Source organism: Zootoca vivipara, chromosome 9 (genome assembly GCF_965207765.1).
Source record: "Zootoca vivipara chromosome 9, rZooViv2.hap1.1, whole genome shotgun sequence".
Classification (NCBI taxonomy): domain Eukaryota; kingdom Metazoa; phylum Chordata; class Lepidosauria; order Squamata; family Lacertidae; genus Zootoca; species Zootoca vivipara.
In genome coordinates, this window is record NC_142592.1 from 7,301,599 (window position 1) to 7,326,838 (window position 25,240).

At 41.0% G+C, this 25,240-nt stretch overlaps 2 protein-coding genes across 4 annotated transcripts in view; one reads left to right on the forward strand and one right to left on the reverse strand.

Moving 5' to 3' along the window:
• Positions 1-1,265: 1,265 nt before the first annotated feature.
• On the forward strand, positions 1,266-22,866 carry HBP1 (HMG-box transcription factor 1). Of its 2 annotated transcripts, none has more exons than XM_035127864.3 (11): positions 1,266-1,291; positions 7,502-7,694; positions 9,522-9,756; positions 10,965-11,097; positions 11,838-11,949; positions 12,036-12,154; positions 13,460-13,616; positions 16,124-16,268; positions 18,630-18,956; positions 20,811-20,952; positions 21,811-22,866. In XM_035127864.3, the coding sequence occupies exons 1-11, from the start codon at positions 1,277-1,279 to the stop codon at positions 21,820-21,822; spliced, it is 1,590 nt and encodes a 529-aa protein (XP_034983755.2). In that variant the 5' UTR covers positions 1,266-1,276; the 3' UTR covers positions 21,823-22,866. The 2 variants fall into 2 exon arrangements, with proteins under 2 accessions (XP_034983755.2, XP_034983756.2); XM_035127865.3 differs by having other exon boundaries at positions 7,506-7,694.
• Positions 10,506-25,240, reverse strand: part of COG5 (component of oligomeric golgi complex 5) — a 162,699-nt gene continuing 147,964 nt past the window's right edge. The window contains exons 22-23 of one of the 2 annotated variants that reach the window (XM_088676684.1): positions 23,419-23,548; positions 10,506-10,630 (exon numbers count right to left, since the gene is read on the reverse strand). In XM_088676684.1, the coding sequence (XP_088532810.1) occupies positions 23,434-23,548 (115 nt within the window). In that variant the 3' untranslated portion in view covers positions 10,506-10,630; positions 23,419-23,433. Of the gene's footprint in view, positions 10,631-22,551; positions 23,549-25,240 lie in introns of those variants that run through there. The other variant, XM_035127862.3, reaches the window with a different exon arrangement.

The following is a 25,240-nucleotide window of genomic DNA, read 5'->3' on the forward strand; positions in this document are numbered from 1 at the left end:
GCTGCTGTTTACATTTTAATTTCTATTATGTGGTTAAAAATAACCTTCAAGCAGCATGCCTGAGTGATTTAATTCTCCTGACTCTCCTCTTCAACTTCCTTCTAATATGCGATTTCTTCTCTTGAAATTTAGGGCCCCTCTGGACTGGTGGTTTTCAGTATGTGTATTCTCCAACGTGCCCTGATGGTGCATTAAAGATGGATTCATGCTGGATACATAGTTCTGGTTTAATAGGTGTCCCCTAATGTTACTGAACTGTATTATTACCATCTGTGCTATAGCACAAAATAAGCAGGACAAAAATAGACCCCAGAACATAGAAAAGTTACAGGATTTTAGAGTGAAACTATTGGTCATGCACCTATTTTGAAAAAAAGCAGCATGACCACCCCAAAACATATGCTGCTTCAAATGCTACTCTGTTGAGAGAAATGGAGCATTCTGCATAAACACCTTGGCCTTAAATCATCGAAACAGATTGGAAAACAGTCTTCCAGCTGTTTGGTTATATGGTTTAGGGTGGGCCAAACCCCATCTAAAACTCCAGCTCCTCATTCCGGATCAGTCTCTCTCTCTGATCTTTTAAAAAAGTTTATTTATTTGCATAGTTATAAACTACACAGTATTATGATTATTTCATTTAATATAAGACTTCCTAAGCATGCACATATAATGACTTGCTCTCAATTGCCTGGAGGTCAGGGAAAACTCGAACGTGATTGGGTTTTTTGAGTGGTATTATCTGCATTCAGCCATCTCTTTTCCCATCCGCTTCCATTCTGCGAAAAAGTAAGAGACGAACGGGGGAGCTCCTCCTTTCTACTGCGTTTGACTTAGAGTCCCTACAGGGCCACAATATGCTGGTTGAACAAATACACGTGTCCCTAAGAGTCTTGTTTACCAACGGCCGAGAGCCTTCTGGGAAATGGTGTTCATCAGGCCTGAGCTTAACTAGCTTATAAGGCTAAGAGAAACGACAAATCCCACCGTCCTCTGCGGCTCGGGAGGCTGGCCAACACTAATTTACGACTCTGCGTTCGGGATGACTGGCAGGGCCTCTCGTCCAACCGAAGGCGCGGAAGGACATCAAAACAAGTCTGTTTTCCACGGAGGAAATATGACAGCCATTCGCAAGATCCAATGAGCAGAAAGAGGCATTTGATGGGCGTCCGCCGGAGCCATTAGGAACCCAAAGTCCATAAAAAGGCGGGCGGGGCTTTCCCGAGAGAGAGAAAGAGGGAGGGCGGGGAAAGAGAAAGCTGAAGGGAGTCCTGTAATGGCGACGGGTTTGGTAAGTAGCAAGAAGTTTTCGAGCGAGCGTGAGGGGCGGTCAGGAAGGGAAGGGGGCGGACAGTTAGGAAACGAGTTGTTTTGAAGGCTTTTCTTTCTCGCCTGAGGGCCGTCGTCGCGTGGGGGGCAGAGGGTAAGCTTTTTGTTGGCGGTCACTTTGTGAGGTGCCGAAAAACGGCTGAGGAGAAAAGGAGGGGAGGAAGAAGACGGGCGCGACTCCACGGTGGGGGGGGGGAGTCCCCCGCCAATACGGCAACGGACAAGCTGCCACGGGCGATGCGGACGTGAGACCCGAGGAAAGTCCTTCTGTTTCTTTTCTCTCTTTTTTGTCCCCTCCGCCTCGCCCTGCGTGAAGAGAGCCGCTTGTTGATTTGGCCAGGTGAGGGGAACGGGCCATATCTTGACGCCCGAGAGCGTTTTTCCCCTCAGCTGTGGGGCGCGGGCCCCCTTCCCCGCCCCCACCCGAAGCCTCGTCCTGTTGTTACGCACTTCTGAATGAATGGGGCCTTTGGGCGCATGCGCCGTGTCCTGCGAGGAAAAAGTTTATAAACAAGAAGCAAGAGGGAGGGAGGGGGAAGCGCTCCTCTTCCAGGCAGTGGGCCACGTGACCAGAGAGGGCGGAGGGAGAGCCTCTGGTCGCTCCCGAGGCTCCGCCCGGTTTTCGGCGCTCTGTTAAAGCGACCAATCGGCGCCCCGTGGCTCGTGCTCTCGCGCGTGACTTATAACCGCCTCCCTCCCCTCTCGCGGGGCGCGTGACAGATACTTGGCGAAAGGGCGGCGCGCGAGAGTCCTCCCCGCCCCCGCCCCCCGTTCTTGTTTTGCGCAGATCCCGAGACACTGCGCGAGGGTGGCGGGAGGGGGAGGAGGAAGGAGCGGAGCTGACAGTGACAGAAATGCAGCAGGAGGAGTTCGCTGGATAATGGCTGGCCGCCCTTCCACTTTCTCGGCTTGTATAACAGTGGGAAGTCGTGTCAATTAAGTAACCGCACAGCTGTATCCAGCGTCTCTCTTCTCACTTGTGCAAACTGTGCATGTTTCATAGAGTCGTAGAACAATCTATAGGGTTGGAAGGCGACCCCCAGGGCCATCTTGTCCACCCTCCTGCAAATGCAGGAATCTCAACTAAAGCCTCTCCATGACAGATGGCCATCCATACTCTACTTTAGAACCTGATTTTTTTAATTTAAAAAATACTGTATTTTTGTGTCGTGAAGCATCCTAAGATCTATGGATGGGGGTGGTATTCAAATTTAATGTTGCTACTGTCAGAAAGTTCCTCCTGATGTTTAGTCAGAATTTCCTTTCCTGTAACTTGAAGCCATTGTTTTGGGTCCTACCCTCTGGAGCAAGAGAAATTAAGGTTGCTCCATCTTCCATGTGACAGCCCCTTAGATATTTGAAGATGGCTGTCATATCTCCTCTCAAAGTCCTTATCACCAGACTAAACATACCCAGCACCCTCAACTGTTCCTCATAAGGCTTGGTTTCTAGACCCTTGATAATCTTCGTCACCCTCCTTTAACTTTGAGCTGAGTGAAGATGGCAAGCCAAATAGGAGCCAGAGGAGGTGCACTAGGGAGGACCAGAGGGTCACTGGTGGCTACTGTTTATCTCTAGCTGTGAAGATACCATTGCTTCTGCACTTGCCCCCCTTTGACCTTTTTTTTGGGGGGGGACACTGAATCCACCAACTGAGAAGAATCTTTCTGTGAGTTGCCTTGTACTGCTTTGATAGTTGGTAGTGAATAAAGTGAGATAGGATAAAGCTTTGTGGTGGTGGTTTTTTGTTTTTTCTTTAAAATAAAGATGTGTGCATGTTACAGGGAGTACTGTCCCGTGGCTGGCTCACTGAGACATGTAAAAGTATCTTTGACAGCGGGATACTTGTTTTCAAATGCACTTGAATTCTTTGCCTGTTATGATTTTAAGCATGCATCATTCATGCGAGTGTCCAATAGGAACATGTGAAGCAATCTTAAGAGTGCATCTGTTGTTTGTTTATAATGCTGAATGAATTGAACTCTGCCACAAACTACCTGAAGTGAAATGCAACAGTTTTAAAAATACAGTGGATATCTTAAGGTGAATAAGTTTATGAGAAGAGCTGCAACAGCAAGTAATATTGCATCTGATGGTAATCTCATCTGCTAGCTAACTGCACAACAGAGGTTGTACTCATCTGCAAGTTAAAGGTTTTAAAATATTAAAAGTTTTTATTTGTTGGCAGAATGCCATCAGGGAATTAGCCAAGCAGATCTTTAAGAACGGTTTCTTACAGTGTATGGTCAGCAGCATCTTTCAACACTGTAATCTTGCCCATTTTCATATTGTGTACTGGCATGTGACTCTCATTTTTTTAAATTAAAGAAACAATATTCAATAAATAGTTAATTCTTTTTTAGAAGATTTTTAGGACAATGGTGGAAAAGCCATCTGGATGTTTATATAATGACTTACAAGTTATTAAGGATGAAAACAGCATGAGGAAAGAAAAAAGTCCTACTTGTATGCCTTATTTGCATTTTTTGTCTCAAAATTGATACCTATCTGTGAAAGCTGGTATTGTTTTTTTCTAGTGGATGAGTTCAGTTTCCTCTGTAGATCTGCGTACACACCTGTATATTGCTTTTCCAGCAGTCTACTCTGATTACTGACTAGTGGAGAGCTTGGCTCTATAACCAGCCAGCACGTGACTCTTGAGCCCCTTCTATGGACCATTTTGATAGATGGGTGGGGTTCCCCACTTATCAGTCAAATGACATCAAGTGACCCCATAATCCTCATTTTAGGCAGCAAATGACTGCACTATGGAATTCTGTAAGAATGAGTGGAATAGCTCTATTGTTACTTAAAAAAAACCTTTTCCTTATGGGTAATTTCTGTGGGCAAATTTTGAATCACAAAGTGGAAGGGGACAAGATACAATTCCTGCAGGGACTCAGTTTGGCTCTTTGGCCTACTAGTTGGCTTTCTTTCTCTGAAAGGCAAAACAATATACTAGTGAGACCCGAAACAAAATGTTGCAGTTCTAGCCAGCCATGTCCTCTTCTAGGACATACCATTCCATTTCCCTTCTCCCTCAGTTTTTGATTCCTCTTCCCTGAAAAAACACTTGGGATTCTGTGCTGTTTAGTATGGTCACTCGTCCTCTGTGTTTAAGGTTGTTGTTGTTGTTGTTTTTTGCCCCCTTAAGTTTTTCCCTAAATATTTTTTCTACCTTTCTTTTTAACAAGTCCTGGAATTCCCCTGCACAATTTACCTCTTAGTTTTTAGAAGCCCCATTTTGGCTAGTGTGGTTAATAATATTAATAATTATTATTATTTATACCCCGCCCATCTGGCCGGGTTCCCCCAGCCACTCTGGCCAGCTTCCAACAAAATACCAAAATACAGAAATCCATCAAACATTAAAAGCTTCCCTAAACAGGGCTGCCTTAAGATGCCTTCTAAAGGTCTGGTAATTGTTATTCTCTTTGACCTCTGGTCGGAGGGCATTCCACAGGGTGGGTGCCACTACCGAGAAGGCCCTCTGCCTGGTTCCCTGTAACTTGGCTTCTCGTAGCGAGGGAACCGCCAGAAGGCCTTCGGCGCTGGACCTCGGAGTTGATTTCATTGTTAGGAGTGATGTTGGGATATGGGTTTAAGTTGTGTGTTTATTCAGTAGTTTGAAGTTTGCAAATTTTGTCTTCCAGAGGTTTTTTGTATAAATTATGGCTGAATCTTGCTGTTTACAGACTGATTCTGTATTTCAAGATGCATAAAGTAAAGTGTTTATGCATGGTGTTTGATTGTTGCTCTTCTGCCTTGGTTTTAATTTGTAAATTATCCATTGCTATCTTACGTATGCAAAGACCTCATGGCTGGTTTTTATTATTACTCAGAGTAACAAGTTACTGCCTTAGAAGGGTGTGTCATTTTAGGGAGTGAAACTTTATTTTTGCAAATTTCTTCAGTGAGCATTCTTAAAAATATATTTTTGGGTGTGAGGAATTCAAATCTGCCATTATGTTTGTTACTGGACAACATTTAGCTTGGTAAAGCTACATTTGATTAAAAAACACATAAACTACTATTGGAAAACAGAATAATTTTAATTTTACCTTCTGAAAATGTTAAGTAGTGCTATAAAAAATTTAGTTTTATCTGCATAAAACATCCTAAGTATACATTACCTTGAAATCATAAAACAACATTAGAAAGTAATGATATCAGTTAATAAGAAATTTAAACAACAGGTTTCATCAAGTCTTGCTTTTATTCATTCTTGGATATCAGCCATTATTAACTTGCTTCTTGGCCTCTAATATAGCCTTCACTTTTCTCATGTGTATATACCCTGCCTGCTGCCTCTGTGACTTGTTTCTCACACCTCTCTATAAGACTGAGCATGACAGGGCCACTGTGGAACTTGTATTGGCTTGTCAGTAAACTTTTTTACTTCTGCTGTAGTAAGTTTACATGCCAAAGGAGGTTCATACACCTCGCCAGACCAGTCTTGTCAACTCCCAACAGAAATGAAGCACTGATGTTTATGGAAGGTGTCTTCCTCAGACATACAGGAAGATCTCCCAGTGTGTAATAATTTCTGTCCCTCAAGTCAACATTTGAGCACAAAAGTGTCTGGATTATCATTTTGCTGAATACAGGTGAAACTCGGGAAATTAGAATATCGTCAAAAAGTGCATTTATTTCAGTAATGCAACTTATTATTTTTCATTTTTCTTTTAATTTTTACAAATACAGTACTTTCTTTTGGAAATTCCACAATAATAAAACAAATAGTTACAATAATACAAAAATAAACATCGCTATTACATTTCATTAATTACATTCCATTTATAATTGACCTGCCTAACTACAAATAATTACAACAAATAAAGGCTTGACATATCTTGCTTTGCATGCCATGCATCTATCTCATATATTGGTTTCACCTTTTAAGTTGCATTATTGAAATAAATTCACTTTTCGACGATATTCTATTTTTCCGAGTTTCACCTGTACATACTATCCTGCATGCTGGATGGTTGGCCGAGCAGCATCCACTACAGCAGGCACCCCCAAACTTTGGCCCTCCAGATGTTTTGGACTACAATTCCCATCATCCCTAACCACTGGTCCTGTTAGCTAGGGATCATGGGAGTTGTAGGCCAAAACATCCGGAGGGCCGCAGTTTGGGGATGCCTGCACTACAGCCTTCTTTTGCAGCCTAACTCACCACAGCTGAAACTCTGGTCTTTTTCAGTGATCAAGCTAGCATCCATAAAGGCAGCAGTGGTTATGGCAGCTGTGGCCACAGGCCAACACCATAGCTGATGCTTTGCATAGCAACATTATGTATTTCTAATGTGTTGCACTCTTTTTATATATATTAGAAGTGGAAGGTGTACTTGGTTTTCCGAATGTCAAATGATAACTTTCATCATTTCCATCTTGGGCATCAATGAGGGTGACAAAAGAAGTTTGCTCAGTCCCACTTGTCAATCATTTTAGGGTAAATGTCAGTTGCAAGACTAGCTGTTGGGTAGTTTCTGACATCCTCACCACTTTGTTCTCTTTGCAGTAGCCCATTACAAAGTTGGGAGTTCAGAACGCAAGTCTCTGCTAGTTCCACTTAGGTTGCTCATATGTGTATATGTCCCCAGCCTTGTTATCTGTTTAGAGGCCATTGTAGGTCAATTCCCTATGGTTAGGATGGTAGTATTAGTAGAATTATAGAGTTAGAAGGGACCCTGAGGGTCATTTAGTCCAACCCCCTGCAATGCAATGGGGATCAAACCAACAACCTTGGTGTTATCAGCACTGAGCTAGCACTGATGTTTTTAACACACTGATGAAGATTCTTCAACCTCTGAAAGAAGCAAAATATTCCTTTTTCTGCCTCAGTTTTGGAGAAATTGAATTTAGTTAGAATAGCTCTCTTACTACCATAAAATACTGTATACCATTCCATCATTTTAACAGATGAATGAAACATATTGTTAGCATGGTGCATATAAAGAATCATGCTGAGATGTTACATTTGATGAATTGTGTAGTCTATGTATAACAATCATGTCAGGCAAGAGTTAGATATGAGTCTTGGAGACATTTTAATTGGCAAAAATTTTGTAGAGAGAGTTGGGGGTGATAGATCTTGGTAACCCATCTTCATGCAGTTGTAACTGTAGCTAAGTGACTTAATGCATGTAATTTTCTCATTTTGCTTAAGTCAGATAATTTGAAGCATCCTACCATGGTTTGGGAAGTTAAGACTAATCAGATGCCTAATGCAGTGCAGAAACTCCTGTTAGTGGTGGACAAGAGAACTTCAAGGATGAACGAATCATTGGAATTACTGAAGTGTAATGAGAACCTCCCATCTTCTCCTGGATATGCATCTTGTGATGAGCACATGGAGCTTGGTAAATACTACTCTGGCTTTCTTAAAATAAACAGTATGTATTTGTGTTACACATTGAGATTCATATAGCATTCATTGAGTACTATCCAGTTGTACGTAGAGTTGAGAGTGGGACTCATTTAGCCCGAATACTTTGCACAAGATCTAGAATGCATATTGGGTCTATGCAAGGGAATCATGCAAACTTGCTGAATTTTTATTATTGTATTCCCTTGAATGACTTGATTCTATGCCAAAAAACAAATGTGTTTGGAAACTGCCTTCAGTTTGCCATGGAGGGGAGGAGCATTGTCAACTTGAAACTGCAGAAAATGCTGTAATAATAGCAACATGAATGTGCTGGAAGTTGGCCACAATTGGTGGATGTCTTCTGCTTCTTTGCTGATGCCATACGATTTCCTCATTTTTGAGAAAACTGTTCCCAAAGGGCGACAATATACCTTTCACTAGATGAAAATACCAAGATGATGATGATTATTATTAATAATCATTTATTGAATTTATATACCTCCCTATACCCGGGGGTCTCAGGGTGGTTCACAGAATAAAATCAAGATATAAAACCATAAAATACATAATAAAAACAAACACAAACTGATAGCTCCCCCCCAAACCCCACATTTTAAAAGGGCATAGGATGTAAATCAAATCAACCAAAGGCCTGGTTAAAAAGGAACTTTTTTGCCTAGCGCCTAAAGGTGTATAAAGAAGGCACCAGGCAAACTTCTCTGGGAAGAGCATTCCACAGACACTGCAAAGAAGGCCCATTCTCCTGCTGCCATGATAGCCTTGTGAAGTATTGTTATCTCTGTATGGCACCTGGTGAGATGAGGCTGTTTAGCTTGCCAAAAGCCACCAGGTGAGCTCATGACTGAGTTGGGATTTTCGGGCTCTGAACTCATTGCATTAGATGTCTTTGAGTTATTCCTAGGGGCCAACCTCCACCCACAATGAGCAGGCCACCATTAAAATAAGGCTCCGAAATGATCATGGGTTGGATCCAGAATGTCCCAATAGAGGGACTCATTCTGTCTCTGGAAGGGTCTAAGGCAGTCCTCTCCAACACCCAGTTCCCAGATGGGAGTGTAGTCCAACAACATCTGAGGACCCAAGGTTGGAGAAGGATGGTCTGGTGCCTTCTTTAATGAACTCAATTTTCATGCAAGGAGTTCAAGGTGGTGAACATACAATCCTGTAAGGTAGGTTAGGTTGAGAGTGAGTAGCTGCCCCATGGTCACCCAGTAAGCTTCATGGCTGAGTGGGGATTTGAACCCTGGTCTCCCAGGGCCAAAGGCAGCACTCTAACCACTACACCATGCCAACAGGGGCTCCAACTGTAGGAAAGGGGCAATTTTCAGTAATGTCCCCCTCCTCCTACATTCCACAGTGCCACCTCCCATGTTGTTCTGGAGGGTCCCCTAGCCCACCCAAATAACTTTCCAGGGGACACAGGAGGAATGAATGAATGAAAATTGCCTTACCTCCACCCCACCCCCATTCCAGTAAAAGTTTGCTCTAAGCAGAGCAAGTATATTGCATATAAAATAAAAATGTAGTTATAGATATAAGCAGATAAGGTTAGTTACAAAGACTCTGGGCTCTGACTCTGGGCTCCTACCCAGCTCAGGATTTTTCATGTTCCCATTTTGGTGTGATGGTGCAGTGAAGGGCCTTGAAGGAAGGAAATGGCCGTGGACAATAGGTAATTTGTTGTTGTCGTCCCGTCCCCCCCGGAATCTTAATAGTCAGGGAGATCAACCTCTGTAGGCCTTAGGTTGTGCTGGTCTAATCCGCAGGAATCAATCAGACCATGTGCTCTTCTTTGCAGATGATCTTCCTGAACTGCAGGCTGTTCACACTGATTCTACCCCACCTGCACTTTTCCAGCTGAGTGCTGATGTCTCGCATCAGGAATATTCAATGCCTTCATGGAACCAGCATACCTCAAGCAGCAGTTCAGAAAATGCTTATACTTGTGAGAATGGAGTGAACTGGTTGACAGAATTGGCAAACATAGCTACTAGTCCACAGAGTCCTCTAATGCAGTGCTCTTTTTATAACAGGTGTGGTGTAGATTCACATTTCTTACATTTCTATCCATTCTGTAGCTTGCAGCATTATTCATATTGTTTAAAAAGTTTTATTTTGCATTAAACTTTGGGATACTACCCTTTTACAACTGGAACATCCAAGCATGGGTGGTTGGTTGTCTAAAGGCAGAGCAACTGTTTTAAACATGTAATACATGAGACAAAAAAATTAATGGTAATTCCAGAGTCCCTGTTTTTAAAGTAGGCTGTTGACAATTATCACTTTTACTTGCTTAGCAGGTTATTGTTTAAATTTATTTTTTGCTCCTTCTGCTTGTGTGCCACCCAGTCTACTTGCTTATGATCTAAATAAACCAAAATGTTGCTCGCTGTTGCTTTGGGCCCAGTTCTGTAGCTGAAAGGGTGGCAGGAGGTTGAAGCTTCTAGGCTGCCCTGCCATGCAGAACACTGTAGTTAAGCAGGGGTAGGCAACCTAAGGGCCATAGGCCAGATGCGACCCATTCGCCCTCTAAAATCCGGCCCGCAGACAGTCTGGGAATCAGCGTGATTTTACATGAGTAGAATGTGTCCTTTTATTTAAAATGCATCTCTGGGTTATTTGTGGGGCATAGGAATTTGTTCATATTTTCCCCAAAATATAGTCTGGCCCACCACATGGTCTGAGGGACGGTGGACCGGCCCACAGCTGAAAAAGGTTGCTGACCCCTGAGCTAAAGGATTGATTCTCCCTTGTTACAGCTTGGAATAAGGAGGTCTTCAAGGAGCTTGCTAAGTTTATTCCCCAGCCCTCCTTTCTTTGTAGCAATGAGCATTGGTTGGACTACTTGCTGTGTTGACCTCTTCTCCATCGATGTGTTTTGGTAACTGGGGGGCAGAATGCTGTGATCTGATAATAGTAAAAAAATTGAGCACAGTATTTGTTGATGAAACCAAGCACATCATAGAAATGTTAGCAGCATTATGTTCTATTGCCAAATACGCTTAGCCAAAGGGAGAAAAGACCTCGAAGTTACAGAGTATAATTTATTGGCCAAACACGTTTAAAGATTTTTATTTCTTCAGGAACCACTGATTTTGGTCTGTTCAAAGAAGCAACCAATACATTACTATCTCAGAATCGTTAATAAATTTCTCTTGGTATACCTTGTGATGCTTTCCCTTCTTTACTTCCTTGAGCAATATCTGCTTATATATATATATATTTAACAATTATTTCCTAGATCATCTCCTGTTCATCTAATAGCTACAAGCAAAAGTTTACATTCCTATGCACGTCCTCCACCAGAATCCTCTCATAGTGACTCTGGTTTTCCTAAGCATCACATTGATGAAACACCTGTCAGACATGAAAGGGTAAGCTTTGTTTATTGAACTAGCTAAAGACCAGATTTAAACTTTTTTGAAATTGAAATAGCTTTACTTTGCCAGCTGCTCATTTAGATTTTTTTACTTGTTTAGTGTTGGTAGCAATCTTTGTGGTAGCGTACATAGCTTGAAGAGCTCACAATCCAAGGGAGGTACAGAATGAACTACAAAAGACCAAGTTTTATGATGTTCACTTTTTTATGCTTGGCAAGTAGATTAAAACATGAGAGAAGTTGTGAAACAAAACAGCAAAACACATGGAACATTGTCTTACTCATTTCTACTACTGTCGATACAGAACATTGAATTCTGATTCTTAGGTCCATTAAAAACACATTTTTAGCATCAGTTACTTTTGAGAACAGCTGCCTTGGCAGTTTTCTGTTTGCCTTAGTTGTTGCAGGTGTCATTTTTTCTAGCGTCAGGGGGACACACTAAGGTGGGGTGAGAGGGAGACTGACAGACAGAAATGAGGAAAGTAGCATAGGAATGCTTAAATATGGAACTGGGTCTTTGGTTTGTGAAAGATTTGTTCCATACTATAGTTGCTCCAAAGAGTCATATAAAAGAATTAAAATGTAAGAATACTTACAATCACATGGCAGTGATTGAGTGAAATATAAGAAACCCCATGCAGCTTGGTTTTTGCAAGAAACTGAAAAATATTCATATGGTCCACCTAGAAATATTTATTTAAAAACCTTTATGTGGCTTTGTTTTCTCAACAGACAAATAGTGAATCAGAGTCTGGAATTTTCTGTATGTCATCCCTGTCAGACGATGATGATCTAGGATGGTGCCACTCCTGGCCTCCAACTGTTTGGCATTGTTTCCTTAAAGGTAAAATGCCATATATTACATGGCAGGATTTAATATTTGGGTTTGTCATATTTATGACACTAATTTTCTTTTTAATAAAACTTTAGGAACACGTTTATGCTTTCATAAAGGACGCAACAAGGAATGGGAGGATGCTGAAGATTTTGCTAGGTCCACAGCCTGTAAAAATGAAATGGATGATTCAGTGAGTACCGGTACTTACAAAGTAAGTTTTTCTTTTCATAGTCTTTTGTAATAACCACAGCAATTTATCAGCTATTTGCCTGAGTTAATTTCTAAACGTTGCATGCTTTAAATCTCTTTAAAGATTTAAAGACAGACAGCAAAGGAAAGCATTTACATGCAGGCATCTTAATAGGGTAGCCTGTGAGGAAGGGGTAGGAAGGTATGGTTGGCTACTTGGCTGCATATCCAGGAGCAATGGCAGCTTGCTCAAGACAAGCAGCTGATGCTAAATTATTTGGCGATAGTGCCAAAGGTAAAATTTCCTCTTTTGAAGTGCTGCTGCAAACTAGGCTGATTACATATGAAGGAAATCCTGCCTGGCATGTCTTGCCCATTGTGGCTGATCATATATATAATAATAATTTAATAATAATTTATTATTTATACCCTGCCCCGCCCATCTGGCTGGGTTTCCCCAGCCACTCTGGGCGGCTTCCAACTGAATATTTAAAACAGTACAGTATCAAACATTAAAAACTTCCGTAAACAGGGCCGCCTTCGGTTGTCTTCTAAATGTAAAATAGTTGTTTATAGCCTTGACATCTGCTGGGAGGGCGTTCCACAGGGTGGGTACCACTACCGAGAAGGCCCTCTGTCTGGTTCCCTGTAACCTCACTTCTCGCAATGAGGGAACCGCCAGAAGGCCCTCGGTGCTGGATCTCAGTGTCCGGGCTGAATGGTGGGGGTGGAGACGCTCCTTCAGGTATACAGGTATACTACTATATTTAGTAGTAAACAAATCTAGTGACTAAAGTGAAATAAGAGGACGGGGGTGGCACTGTGGTCTAAACTACAGAGCCTAGGGCTTGCCGATCAGAGGGTCGGCGGTTCGAATCCCCACAACGGGGTGAGCTCCTGTTGCTCGTTCCCTGCTCCTGCCAACCTAGCAGTTCGAAAGCACAAAGTGCAAGTAGATGAATAGGCACCACTCTGGTGGGAAGGTAAACGGTGTTTCCGTGTGCTGCTCTGGTTCGCCAGAAACGGCTTAGTCATGCTGGCCACATGACCTGGAAGCTGTCTGAGGACAAACGCCGGCTCCTCGGCCTATAGTGCGAGATGAGCGCCGCAACCCCAGAGTCGTCAGCGACTGGACCTAACGGTCAGGGGTACCTTTACCTTGTAAAGTGAAATAAAGGTTAGTGGCTGAGCCAGAAATACTGTGGGAAGGAGAAAGTGACTGTTTTTGCCAAATAAATTACACTCTTAGTTCTTTTAGGATGAGAGTAGTTTCAATGTCCGTAGACTCATGTGTTCCTTGAATAACCAAAGCTCGCCTGTTCTACAGGGATATGGTTCTGATGGTTTGAAGTTGATATCACATGAAGAAAGTGTTTCATTTGGCGAGTCAGTTCTAAATTTGACTTTTGATCCTGGCACAGTGACAGAAGGCTTGCTTACTGTAGAGTGTAGACTAGATCATCCTTTCTATGTTAAAAACAAAGGTAAGAAATTATTATAACTATTGTAATGCATGTAGAACATCACTGTACAGTATATTCTGGTAATCCAGTCATCCTCTTATTGTCATAAAATGTCATAGTCTTTCTACCTCTGTTTTTAAAAAACCCAATTTATTACCAAGACAAAAACTTTCTTCTTCATCTCTGCAGTCTCTTCTGTGTCTATGCAGAGCCTATTTGGGAAGCTTCTAAAACTTCCATGTACATGCATCAAGGGGTGTGAATAAAACCTTGTTCCAGCAGGCTTTTGGGAATTGTCAACCTTTAATGAAATGGCCAGCGTCATACTGTTTTCATTATAATTATTTGTATGGTTTATCAGATTTTAAAATTAAGGCTATATGTAATTGTTTGTTTGTTTTCAATTATTGCTTTTTCTAAGTTTCTAGCACTTTTTTATGTTAGCTGGCTTGAGGCCCTGTCAGGAAAAAAGGTGGGCTATAAATAAATATATAATAGCAGGCTTATGTTAAATGCAAATGCCTGCTGAAGGAGGAGGTCTGGAACTCTTCTGGCAGGTTCCAGCATGATAGATAAAGGTAAAGGGTCCCCCTACCATTAGGTCCAGTCGTGACCAACTCTGGGGTTGTGGCGCTTATCTTGTTATTGGCCGAGGGAGCTGGCATACAGTTTCCAGGTCATGTGGCCAGCATGACAAAGCCGCTTCTGGCGAACCAGAGCAGCACACGGAAATGCCGCTTACCTTCCCGCCAGAGCAGTACCTATTTATCTACTTGCACTTTGACGTGCTTTCGAACTGCTAGGTTGGCAGGAGCTGGGACCAAGCAACAGGAGCTCACCCCATCGCAGGGATTGGAAACGCCGACCTTCTGATCGGCAAGCTCTAGGCTCTGTGGTTTAACCCACAGCGCCACCCCGCGTCCCATTAGCATGATAGATACCTGTGTGTACATTAAAGCGATTGCTATCTCTTGCCATTTTTTGTAAAACAACCCAGCAGTGAGACTCATGTAGCATCCTAAAGGTGAATATTTTGATTGCCATGATGTTATGCTGTAACGTTTGTTTGGTTTGTGCCATCTGAACTCCTTTATGTGCAGGCACTACAAGTCCTAGGGTGCTGGAAAAGTTTGATATCTTTCATGGTACTGAAAATCAACTGTTACCCTTGTATAGAATTTGAACAAATGAAAGCATTCAACTCCTGGGAAGAGCTTTATTTACCAAATAACCCCTGATCCTACTAAACTTAATTGTGCTCAAGTTCCTTGGAAAACAGTGCTGTTTCCGTTTACTCCCAGACATTATTCAGTTGCCTCCCTGATTTCAGTAGGAGTTAAGCATGACTAACTTTAGATAACATCATACCCGTGACTTTTTGGATATTGATATGGGGCAGAGGGGAAGCTCGAAGCTCTTAATGGTGCAATATTATCCTTGCTGAAATTGATGAAGTCCTGTTAGATTATCCATTCCTTTGGTGGTAGTACTGTATATGTTTTAAATAAGCAATTTTAAAAATGACGTGAACGATTTTTTTTCCTGTTCTGAAGGAAACACTGAGATTCTAAAGCCTCTTTCTTCCTTTTCTTTACATATGTGGTGACTCCATGACACTTTGGGCAGGTTCCTTATGTGTTTATTTCTAATTGTAAAACACCTAGGGAAACACTAAGGGTGCAATGCCCAGGGATCATAGGATATACAGTGGAACCTCGGGTTGCGGACGTAATCCGTGACGGAGGCATGGCATGTCCACACCCCACAGTGTTTGTAACCTGCAATGCTGCGTCTGCGCACGTGACACAATGTGGTGCTTCTGCGCATGCGCAAGCGGTGAAACCCGGAGGTAACCCTTTCTGGTACTTTGGGTTTTCCGCGGTCCGTAACCTGAAAACGCGTAACCTGAAGCATCTGTAACCCGAGGTACCACTGTATTGGGTCTCCCTCTCTGACATTAGAGACTAGGTTCGATGTCACACTAGAGAAAGAAATTTCATGTCAGATTTCGCCACCACCCTGGTGCAGAAACCTTTTGATGCCCTAGCCCAGCCCAGAAGGGGGAATGTTGAAACTGGTTCAAAGGTGTGTCACGGAGGGTTGGGGAACAGCTTGGATCAAAAGCTGTCCTGATCCCACATGTTCCCAAACTCTGGAGAGAGAGACCAGGTCAGTAATTGATCTAACTCTCCTCTCAGATAGTTATCCCATTGTTCACAATGGGAGGGAAACAGTGGAAGGGAAGAGAGAATGCAAAGCAGATGAATGAGTGCAAGAGCATTCCTCCAACTCACTTCTCCACTGTTAGTGAGAGCCTGGCAGATCTTTGTCTGGTTGCTTAAAGCGTCTTCATATTCTTGACATTTGGATTCTAAATACATTTGCTAAGGAGGAAGCCACATTTAACACAGCGGGGTGTATTTCTGAGCAGACGTATATAGAATTGTGTTTTGTGCTATTGGGACTCTAAATGAAGAGAATCTGAGTTGCTGGACTATTTATCTAATTCAAGGTTTTTGTCCATTCAGGTTGGTCATCTTTTTATCCAAGCCTGACTGTGGTTCAGCATGGAATTCCATGTTGTGAAATGCACATTGGAGATACATGTCTACCTCCAGGACACCCTGATGCCATTAATTTCGATGATTCGGGTGTGTTTGATACATTCAAAAGGTAACTCTCTTAAGAATGGACAGTATTTTATTTCAATTGTTTTTTGCTACCTTGAGCAATGATTGGTGGAAGAAAGACATATAAATATAACTAATAGATAAATACTTTAAATATCAAGTTAACCATTTCTCCATGCTTTTCTTAGGTGTTACTAACAATTTGTTGCTTCCTTCTATTCCAGTTTAAATTTTAAACACACACAAACACACAAGCAGCCATGATGTTTCTCAGACTTTATGAATTTATTTTTCTTACAGTACCTTGAACCAGTAGCAGATGATGGCAATCTTAAATAAGACTGATTGTGCAGGGGTTATTTTTTAAAAAAGTTTTAGAATGCAGTTTAAATACAATATTGGGTGTTATTTTTTGGAAATGTTGGATACATGAACTATATTTTAGCAATTTGTTTTCTTTATTCATGGTTGACTATATATCATAGCTTTACCTGTAGTATCAATAAAAAATCTATAGAATTATCAGTTTTCTTCCACTAGGGGGTAGAAAGCAACCAGTTTCAAACCTTCCGTTAGAATGTGTGGCATGAATAAGAGATGAATTTGCCTCTAATAATTGATATACTAAATGAGATGGAGAACAAGATCCAGCAAATGGGAGCATTGTTAGGTGTTATTTGAGAGTTGTGATAATCTTTTGGAGAATATTCTCGATTAATGTGAATATTACCGTGTTTCTCATATAAGTCATGTCTTATATTTTTTTTTACTCAAGAAAATAAGCCTATGGCTTATTTTCGGGGGCGTCTTATTTTTTGCCGAGCCCCGACTGAGCGGGAGCTGGCAAAGGCAGCAGCCCGCCGCCGGCTTGGAGCTCGAGCCGGCAAAGGCAGCAGCGGCGCTTTGCCGAGCTCCAAGCCGGCGGCGGGCTGCTGCCTTTGCTGGTTTTCGCTCCGTTGGGGGGGGAGCAGGAAGTCGCTCGCAACTTTCCGGATCCCTCCCCGCCGGTCTCCTCCTCCTTCCCGCTGCGCCTCCCCTTTCTGGGTTTCTCGGCGGCACCTCCTTCTCCTCTTCCGACGCTGGCTGGCGGCTTTGTGCTGGAATGCCGCGTGCGCAGCTTTCAGGTACCGGTAGACGAGGACGCGGGTCGGGGGTGGGGATGCACGTGTGAACGCCCTAGGTGAAGGGTCGGAGGCTGCAAGGCAGGGGTACGAACGCAATTCTCACCCGATTCGGTGGAGCTCGGCAAAGCGCCGCTGCTGCCTTTGCCGGCTCGAGCTCCAAGCCGGCGGCAGGCTGCTGCCTTTGCCAGCTCCCGCTCAGTCGGGGTTCGGCAAAGCGCGCACTGCTGCCCTTGCTGGGTCCCGCTGGGTCGGGACTTGGCGCGGCGTGCCCTGCCATACCGTACTAGCATGTCTTATTTTCGGGGTATGCCTTATATTTCGCCAGGTCTGGAAAATCCTGCCATGCCTTATTTTTTAGGGATGCCTTAAAATATGAGAAACACGGTAGAGAATTTCCATTTAAAATAGGAGAATATTCATTTTAATGCATTGAAAATAATATAATTTTAATGTATTGAAAATGTTATAATTAGTTAATATACATGTTTATTCATGGGTAAATTTGTTCAGATGGCAACCAAAAACTGTACAGATACTTTTATTCAATGGGGGCAATGGAGTGAATTACATTTGATTTTTTTGCACCAAACTTGAAATTGAAAATTCAATGTTAATCCCTAAGCCTGCCACTAACTGTATATTTACCATAAACTTTGAAGTCTAATTATGTTGTGTATGTATGAAATGTAGCTTTTGAAGTAAAAGGACTATTAAAAAACACTCAGATCTGCTACATGAGCATGTTATTTAATAAGCATATCTACATGGTACAGTATTTTCAGTGCAACACTAATAAAATCAATATAAAGTTTAAAATAATTGCTATTATTTTCAGAAAATCAAACACAAATAATCAGTAATGACAAGTGACATAACATCAGAAATGCAAATTACTATCTGCTTAGAAAAGTAATTGTCACAAGAAATAAATTTATTTAAAAAATAGGCTTTAAGTAACAAGTGTCAAATGTTTATAAATTTATATTGACTCCTCAAGCATCTTAAGAGGATAAGTCACCATCTTCGTGTCCACCATCTTCCGAGTTTGTTAGAAGCTGTGTTTCCTTCTCTTCTAGGAGTTTTAAGTTATTTACTAGATTTTTTAAATGTGGGTTGTAAAACTGGTTCTTACATTAGAATTTACAGTTTGTGGAGAATATTCTCATTCCTGAGATTATTCTCCAGAGAATATTCTCACCTCACATCACTATTTGAGAGTAAATCTAGACTTGAAAAATCAAATCTGCAACTTATTTTTTAAACTGATTTCTCCATTTCAGTTATGATTTTACACCGATGGATTCCTCTGCGGTTTATGTGCTAAGTAGTATGGCTCGCCAACGCCGTGCTTCTTTATCTTGTGGAGGATCAGGAAGCCAAGACTTTGAAAGATCAGAATGCAGTACAAACTGTGGACCTGCTCAGTCATCACAGATTTCACCCAGTTCTTTGTATAGTAAAGCCAGCAGAAGCCACAGCTCAGGGACTGCAAGTACTGTGAATGCAACTTCTCCCAACAAATGCAAAAGACCAATGAATGCCTTCATGCTTTTTGCCAAAAAGTACAGAGTAGAATATACTCAGATGTATCCAGGGAAAGATAACAGGTAAAGAATATGTATGCTTCTGATTGTGATTTACATTTTATATGCAGAGCGTTCAGATGTGGGTTGCTGACCTGATAAACAAAATATTATTTTCATGGGGGTCCTTCTAAATTGCTTTTGAAAATGATTCCAAAATGGAAACTTGCATATTGGTGTGGTTTGATGTAATGTTCTTTGTACAACAAATAGGTTAACATTTCCCCACAACCAAGCAGTGGGTTTGTAGAAGTGCTTAAAACACAGGTTCCCGGTTTGCATCTCATTGGAAACTGTGGATTGATGAACCTTTTAAAGAGGTTTCCTCTAAAAGAGCAGAGAGTAAGAAGCACTCATCATTAAGGGACATCATGTCTGACTCAGGGCATGCTGTCATTGACAAAATTCACTATTACAGTACTATCTACATTTTTGATGGATGGAATGGGAAGCAGGCGGGAACAGAATTATGACATGTCGCATAATTACCAAAAACTACATGATTGCTTGGCTTATTAGTGTCTATTCCTGGCTAACTACATACTTCCATGATTATGGGGTGTGTTTAAAGATGTGGTTGCTAAACATCATCTTCCCTTTCTTTTCTTCAATGGAAGAAGTATGCATGCACATGAAAGCTTATACCAAGAACAAACTTAGTTGGTCTCTAAGGTGCTACTGGACTTTTTTTTAAAAAAATATTTTGACTGCGTCAGACTCTGGTCCTCCAGCTGTTGTTGTGACTATTTAACTCCCATCAGCCAGTCAGCATGGCCAACAATTGATGATGGTGGGAGTTGTGGTCCAGCAGTACTGGAGAGCCATAGGTTAGCCATCCCTGCTTCAAATTGAGGAACACATGCTTTCAGTTAGGAAAGTGGTGCTCAAACACAGGGAACAGATCTCAAGATGCTTCATTTTAAGCATGTCTCAAAGTATGCCTTATATAAATCAAGCATAGGCAAACTCGCCCTCCAGATGTTTTGGGACTACAACTCCTATCATCCCTAGCTAACAGGACCTGTGGTCAGGGATTATGGGAGTGGTAGTCCCAAAACATCTGGAGGGCAGAGTTTGCCTATGTCTGACATAAATGCTAGGTGGTATTGTCATGCATGGCAGAAATGTTATGTATCCTAGGCTGCAATCCTACAGATACTTATCTGGGAGTATGCACTGCTGAATAGCAGCAAAGGAAAACTATAGCAAGACACACAACAAACTGGTGGTTGTATTTATGTTGAATTTCTTTATCAGTGGTTTCTTAGCCACAAGCAGTATGTTTTGGACACATCTTTATATGCCTAAAGCAAAGTACATACATACTCTTCCAAACACTGCAACTTTGGACTGACCCAATGAGAACTTGCAGACACATAATGACTTGCATCCATTTTTTAAAGATTAGTTGTCAGGATAAATGGAATATAAAGCACTTTGTAGTGTGAATGATGGTAATAGATGTCTAGTTGAAATGTATTTGTATTCTGCCATAAGGAGATGCAATCATAATGGGTATTAATTATATATGTTATCGTGGTAGAAGTCCCTGTAATGAGGTGAATGCTTTGCTCTACCATCACCCATGCTTACAGTGAAATGGTTTTCCAAATTTGACAAATTACTTACAAATATCTTCAAAATCACCACATTGAAAGATTGCCATGTAGGACTTCCTGCCTTTCAGTTAATTCAGTGTCACAGGATAATAAACAATTGCCCCTAGCTTGAACAAGGACATTATCTGTGAACACTTGAGTGTTTTCTTGTATATAATTTTTGTCCTGTGCTATCATCAGAAAGGAAATGGATATTAGAAAATGTTACATGTGCTGCTGGATTCTTGCATTGACCATTTCCTAAATATTTCTCCTGCAGAGCCATAAGTGTGATACTTGGTGACAGGTGGAAAAAAATGAAAAATGAAGAAAGGCGGATGTACACATTAGAAGCCAAGGCCTTGGCTGAAGAACAAAAACGTTTAAATCCCGACTGCTGGAAACGGAAACGAACAAATTCAGTATGTTTTTCATCTACTTTGACACTTTAGTGCACACTTTGGTGCTTGGGAATGTCCATGTTCAAAGTTACCCTTTTCATGATACTGTATGATAATGCACAAAAGGGGGGGGGGTAAAAAAAGTCTCTTGTTTTTTGCATTTCCCCATGTTGATGTTAACATCTAAAGGTAGGGGCAAGAATCTCATAGAGTTTCTTATAGCAAATGTCTAAGCTAAGGCAGTAAGTCCTGCTTTCCCGGGCCATATACCATAGTTTAGAAACCTGTTTAAAGAGCAGTATTTTGGCACTGACCAAGTACTCAGCCTTATGACAGTGCATCTGTCATCCCCACTCCCCCATCAATTTATTAAATCAATGCAAGCACTGCCTCCTTAAGCCATAGAAGCCAGAGCTAACAAAGAGAAAATTATTTCTAAGCAATAGGTGAAGCTATAAACTAGTTGAAGTCTACACAGGACCATAGAAAGGCACTGCCTTTTACATTCTGGGCAGGTTTTGAAACAACCTTACAAAGGGGGAAAGGAATGCTTCTCTGTAATTCTGTAAGGTAATGCTCATTTTGAGATAGGTGCTTTAAGGAAAACCAGTTGTAGAAAGCATTAAATTATGGGCTGGATCCTTAGGTTCCCTTTTAGACCAAATATTTCTGTTGTAGGAAAGGAACCTGGATCCAATGCAATGCTTTTGGGTTAAATATATTGGCACAAGAACACCTGAAAGTTCTTCCAACAGGGTTGCCATTGGGTTTTGTGTGGTTGTGCTGAAGCAGGTAATATGCATGGTAACATACTTCCATGTGCAAATTGAGTCTCACATTCAGTGCATTCATCTTAGTTTCTGGTTCTCATTTTTACAGGGTTCACAATAACATTAGATCTGAATTCTTCTACAAATTCATAGTGGAAGAAGACTTGATGATCAAGAATTCACGATTTGTTGTGAAGGTGTGACCATAAAATACTGGCAGCATTGAGGTTTTAGGAATGAGAATTTGCTTATTACAGTAGAGCATTAAGAAAGCTAAAAACTTATCAGCATTTTAAAACCAAATTGCCTTATTTTTCTTCCAAACTACATATATGTCCAGGTGTAATAGGCTTGAAAATGGATATCCTGTGGTGCTAAAGAATAGTAGGAAGAGGAGCTTTGTATAAATGTTTATTTTTAAGAAAAATGCAAAAAAGGGGAATTTTAAATATGTAACCTGTTTATACATTGATTCTTATTGCTGATTAATATGTATTGCACAAACTATGTAATTAACTACAAATCTGGGAGCTGGGATTTTCTGACATAATATATGAACTTCTCATTTGCCCAGTGCCAACAAGTTACCAGAATGTGTGGCAAAGTGGATAGGAAGTGTATATACTATATGTAGCAAAATTGTTATCTTTTTGGGAAGATAACACATTTTTAAATTATTTGAGGTGTGATCTCTTCCCAGTGAGAATAAAAAGGATTGCAGAATTGCCAGGGCTGTTGATAAGGGCCCAGGATTAAATTCATTACTTGCATTGCATTATCCCAAAAGAATGGTGCTTCTGTGGTGTCACCATTTTATTCCTAAAGGGTTTTTTTTTTGCTGGGGGTGGGGGGGGGTGGAGTTCCTATGCTGCATATTTTAAAGATTTTATTTTGCCATAAGACATCTTTTATGGTGGGGACAAACTTTGCACTTACTGTAGGTGCAACATTTGCACTTTACTGTTTCCCCTCCATCTATCTAAAAGTAGAGCAAATATGTTAGATTTATGGCTACTTTTGCTGTGAACATTACAACATAGCTTTTAATGTTACTAAATAAAGAGTGTGTTTCTGTTTAAGAATCACAACAATAAATTTCAGCACCTGACATGTCTTTGATGTTGCACACTATATTCATGTATTTCAAATAAATTTGTAAAATATATTGTCTACTATTATGTTCATAAAATTTGTATCAAATGAGTTGTGACTAAATGCCATTACCCATCTATAGGATTGCTACATAGGAAGAGCACTTAAGAATGCGTAGGATTTTTAATTAAGTAGATTTCCACTCAGAATATAACATGAGTTTAACATTGTTACTTCAATGTACATGGAATAAAGAATTATGTAATATGAAACATGCTACTTTAAAGCTCAAGGATTGTTGCCAAGAAGTAAATGTGTATTGTATAACACAAAAGGTTTTTCTTGTGGTCAACTTAGAAGCTCTATACATGAAAATCTTGTTTCAGTGTCCCCAGGGAAAAGAGCCTTTTTGTGATACAAAATGCTTTGGTTTCTAAATTAAAAAGTGACAGCATTTAAAAGTTTTTTATTATATATGGAAAGCTGAAGACTGCATAGTGCATTTGATTTTCAGACATTTAAGTATTGATGTCTTATAGGTTTTGCAGAAGTCAAATGCTGTTTATATTAATTCAAAGTATTACCCTACCAGTGCAAATTAAATACGTCAGAGGAGTTCCCATACCTTCCAAAGAACATTTTACTGAAGAGTAGACAGGGCCTTCTGTAGCAGTTGTACCATTATGGGATAGACTGGAGCAAATTCCTTTCCTTCTCTACTTCTTACTGACTGAACATAAGCTTCCAGTGCACCTCTGTTTAAAGGAAAAAACACACCCATTAGAATCGGAAGTGTTTGCTATGTGAGCTTCTAACAAGAAACTATATGGATCACTCTTTCAATTTTGCACATGTTATTTTGTAAGTCCATTCCAGCCCATTTCCACATTAAGCTGTGATTTCTGAAAGAAATGAATCTATGAAAAAATTGTATTTAAAAAACTTACTTGATTACAAAACACATGTTAATACAGTATTTTTTCTCAATACATGGATTTGTAAACAACTTTTATCATGCAAAACTATAGAAAAATTCAGAAAGATGCAAAACCTAAAAGATAATTACAGTATATTCTCAGCCATATTATGGTAGAAGGTGTGAACTGGATCAGCTCACTTAAAACTGCAGCTAGAACACAATTTGGTCTGTAACCACCAGGATGCCACTAATGAGGGGACTGAACCTATGACCACCATAGGTTTTGCAACTGAAAAGGATTACAGCTATGGTATGAGAACTAAGGGCTTGTGAGGAAGGGCTGCATAAGTGGGTAATGCTGTGCCTTCCCTACACTGACAGCATACTGTACTGTTTCAGATACTACGCAGCACAAATAGAGGCACTTGTGCTCCCAGTACAAAATTGTCCATAGATGACTATGTAACTTTATGGTCTTTGCTGCTATAGTGAAGAATTAATCAACCAATTTTGTGGACATGGAACTAAAAAAGATAATGAAAAGAAAAGCAAGAAATCCAAAGGAGATAGGAGGCCGTTGTGGCAACTGTTTAAGCAAGCAGTTATTCTGTATATAACACACTAGTATGAGCCTCTGTTCTTTTAATCCAAATGATTACAAAAACTATTGTGCACAAAAACAAACTGAGCAGAGCCAAGACCCCTGGCAGAAGTCAGAAAGTGCAGTATGTAAGAGAAGTCATTTCAAACAGCATTAGAGCCTACTCGGACAAATCATAATAGCAAACTAGCAAGACAATAATCATTTTATGAACTGAAGATATTTTAGTTTGCTTTTGCTATCTGTCAATCCTGTAATGTACAATATACTGAGTAGGTTCATGTACAGTGGTATCTCGACTTACGAATGACTCGACGTACGAATGCTTCAAGTTATGAATGGAGCTCCATCCGCCCTTTTGGATGCTGCACGAATAGGATTTTTTCGACTTACGAATTCCCCCCCCCATAGGCTTCTACTTACGATTTTTTCGACTTACAAAGGTCCGTTCGGAACGGATTAAATTCGTAAGTCGAGGTACCACTGTATAGGCAAACAGTCTAGGAAAAGTTACAGGTAGGTAGCCGTGTTGGTCTGATGTAGTCAAAACAAAAAATAAAATATGAAACAAAATTCCTTCCAGTAGCACCTTAGAGACCAACTAAGTTTGTCATTGGTATGAGCTTTTGTGTGCATGCAGATGAAAGCTCATACCAATGACAAATTTAGTTGGTCTCTAAGGTGCTACTGGAAGGATTTTTTTTATATTTTATTTTTTGTTTAGGCTAGGAAAAGTCGTCATTAAAGAATGTTTAGTTAGACCAGGGGTCAGCAAACTTTTTTAGGAGGAGGCTGGTTCACTGCCCCTCAGACCTTGTGACAGGCCAGACTGCACTCACACACGTGGCAGAAGGGGGCTTCTCTCTCCCCATTTCCCCCAGTCCCTCCCCTCCCCCTGCTTTCCTACCTCCTCCTCTGCTCTACGGT

Excerpts from the sequence above, each read along its gene's own strand:
- HBP1 (XM_035127864.3), top strand. Across the intron at positions 16,269-18,629 it reads GTGTTTGATACATTCAAAAG|TTATGATTTTACACCGATGG; the intron begins GTAACTCTCTTA and ends TCTCCATTTCAG. Across the intron at positions 18,957-20,810 it reads TATCCAGGGAAAGATAACAG|AGCCATAAGTGTGATACTTG; the intron begins GTAAAGAATATG and ends TTTCTCCTGCAG.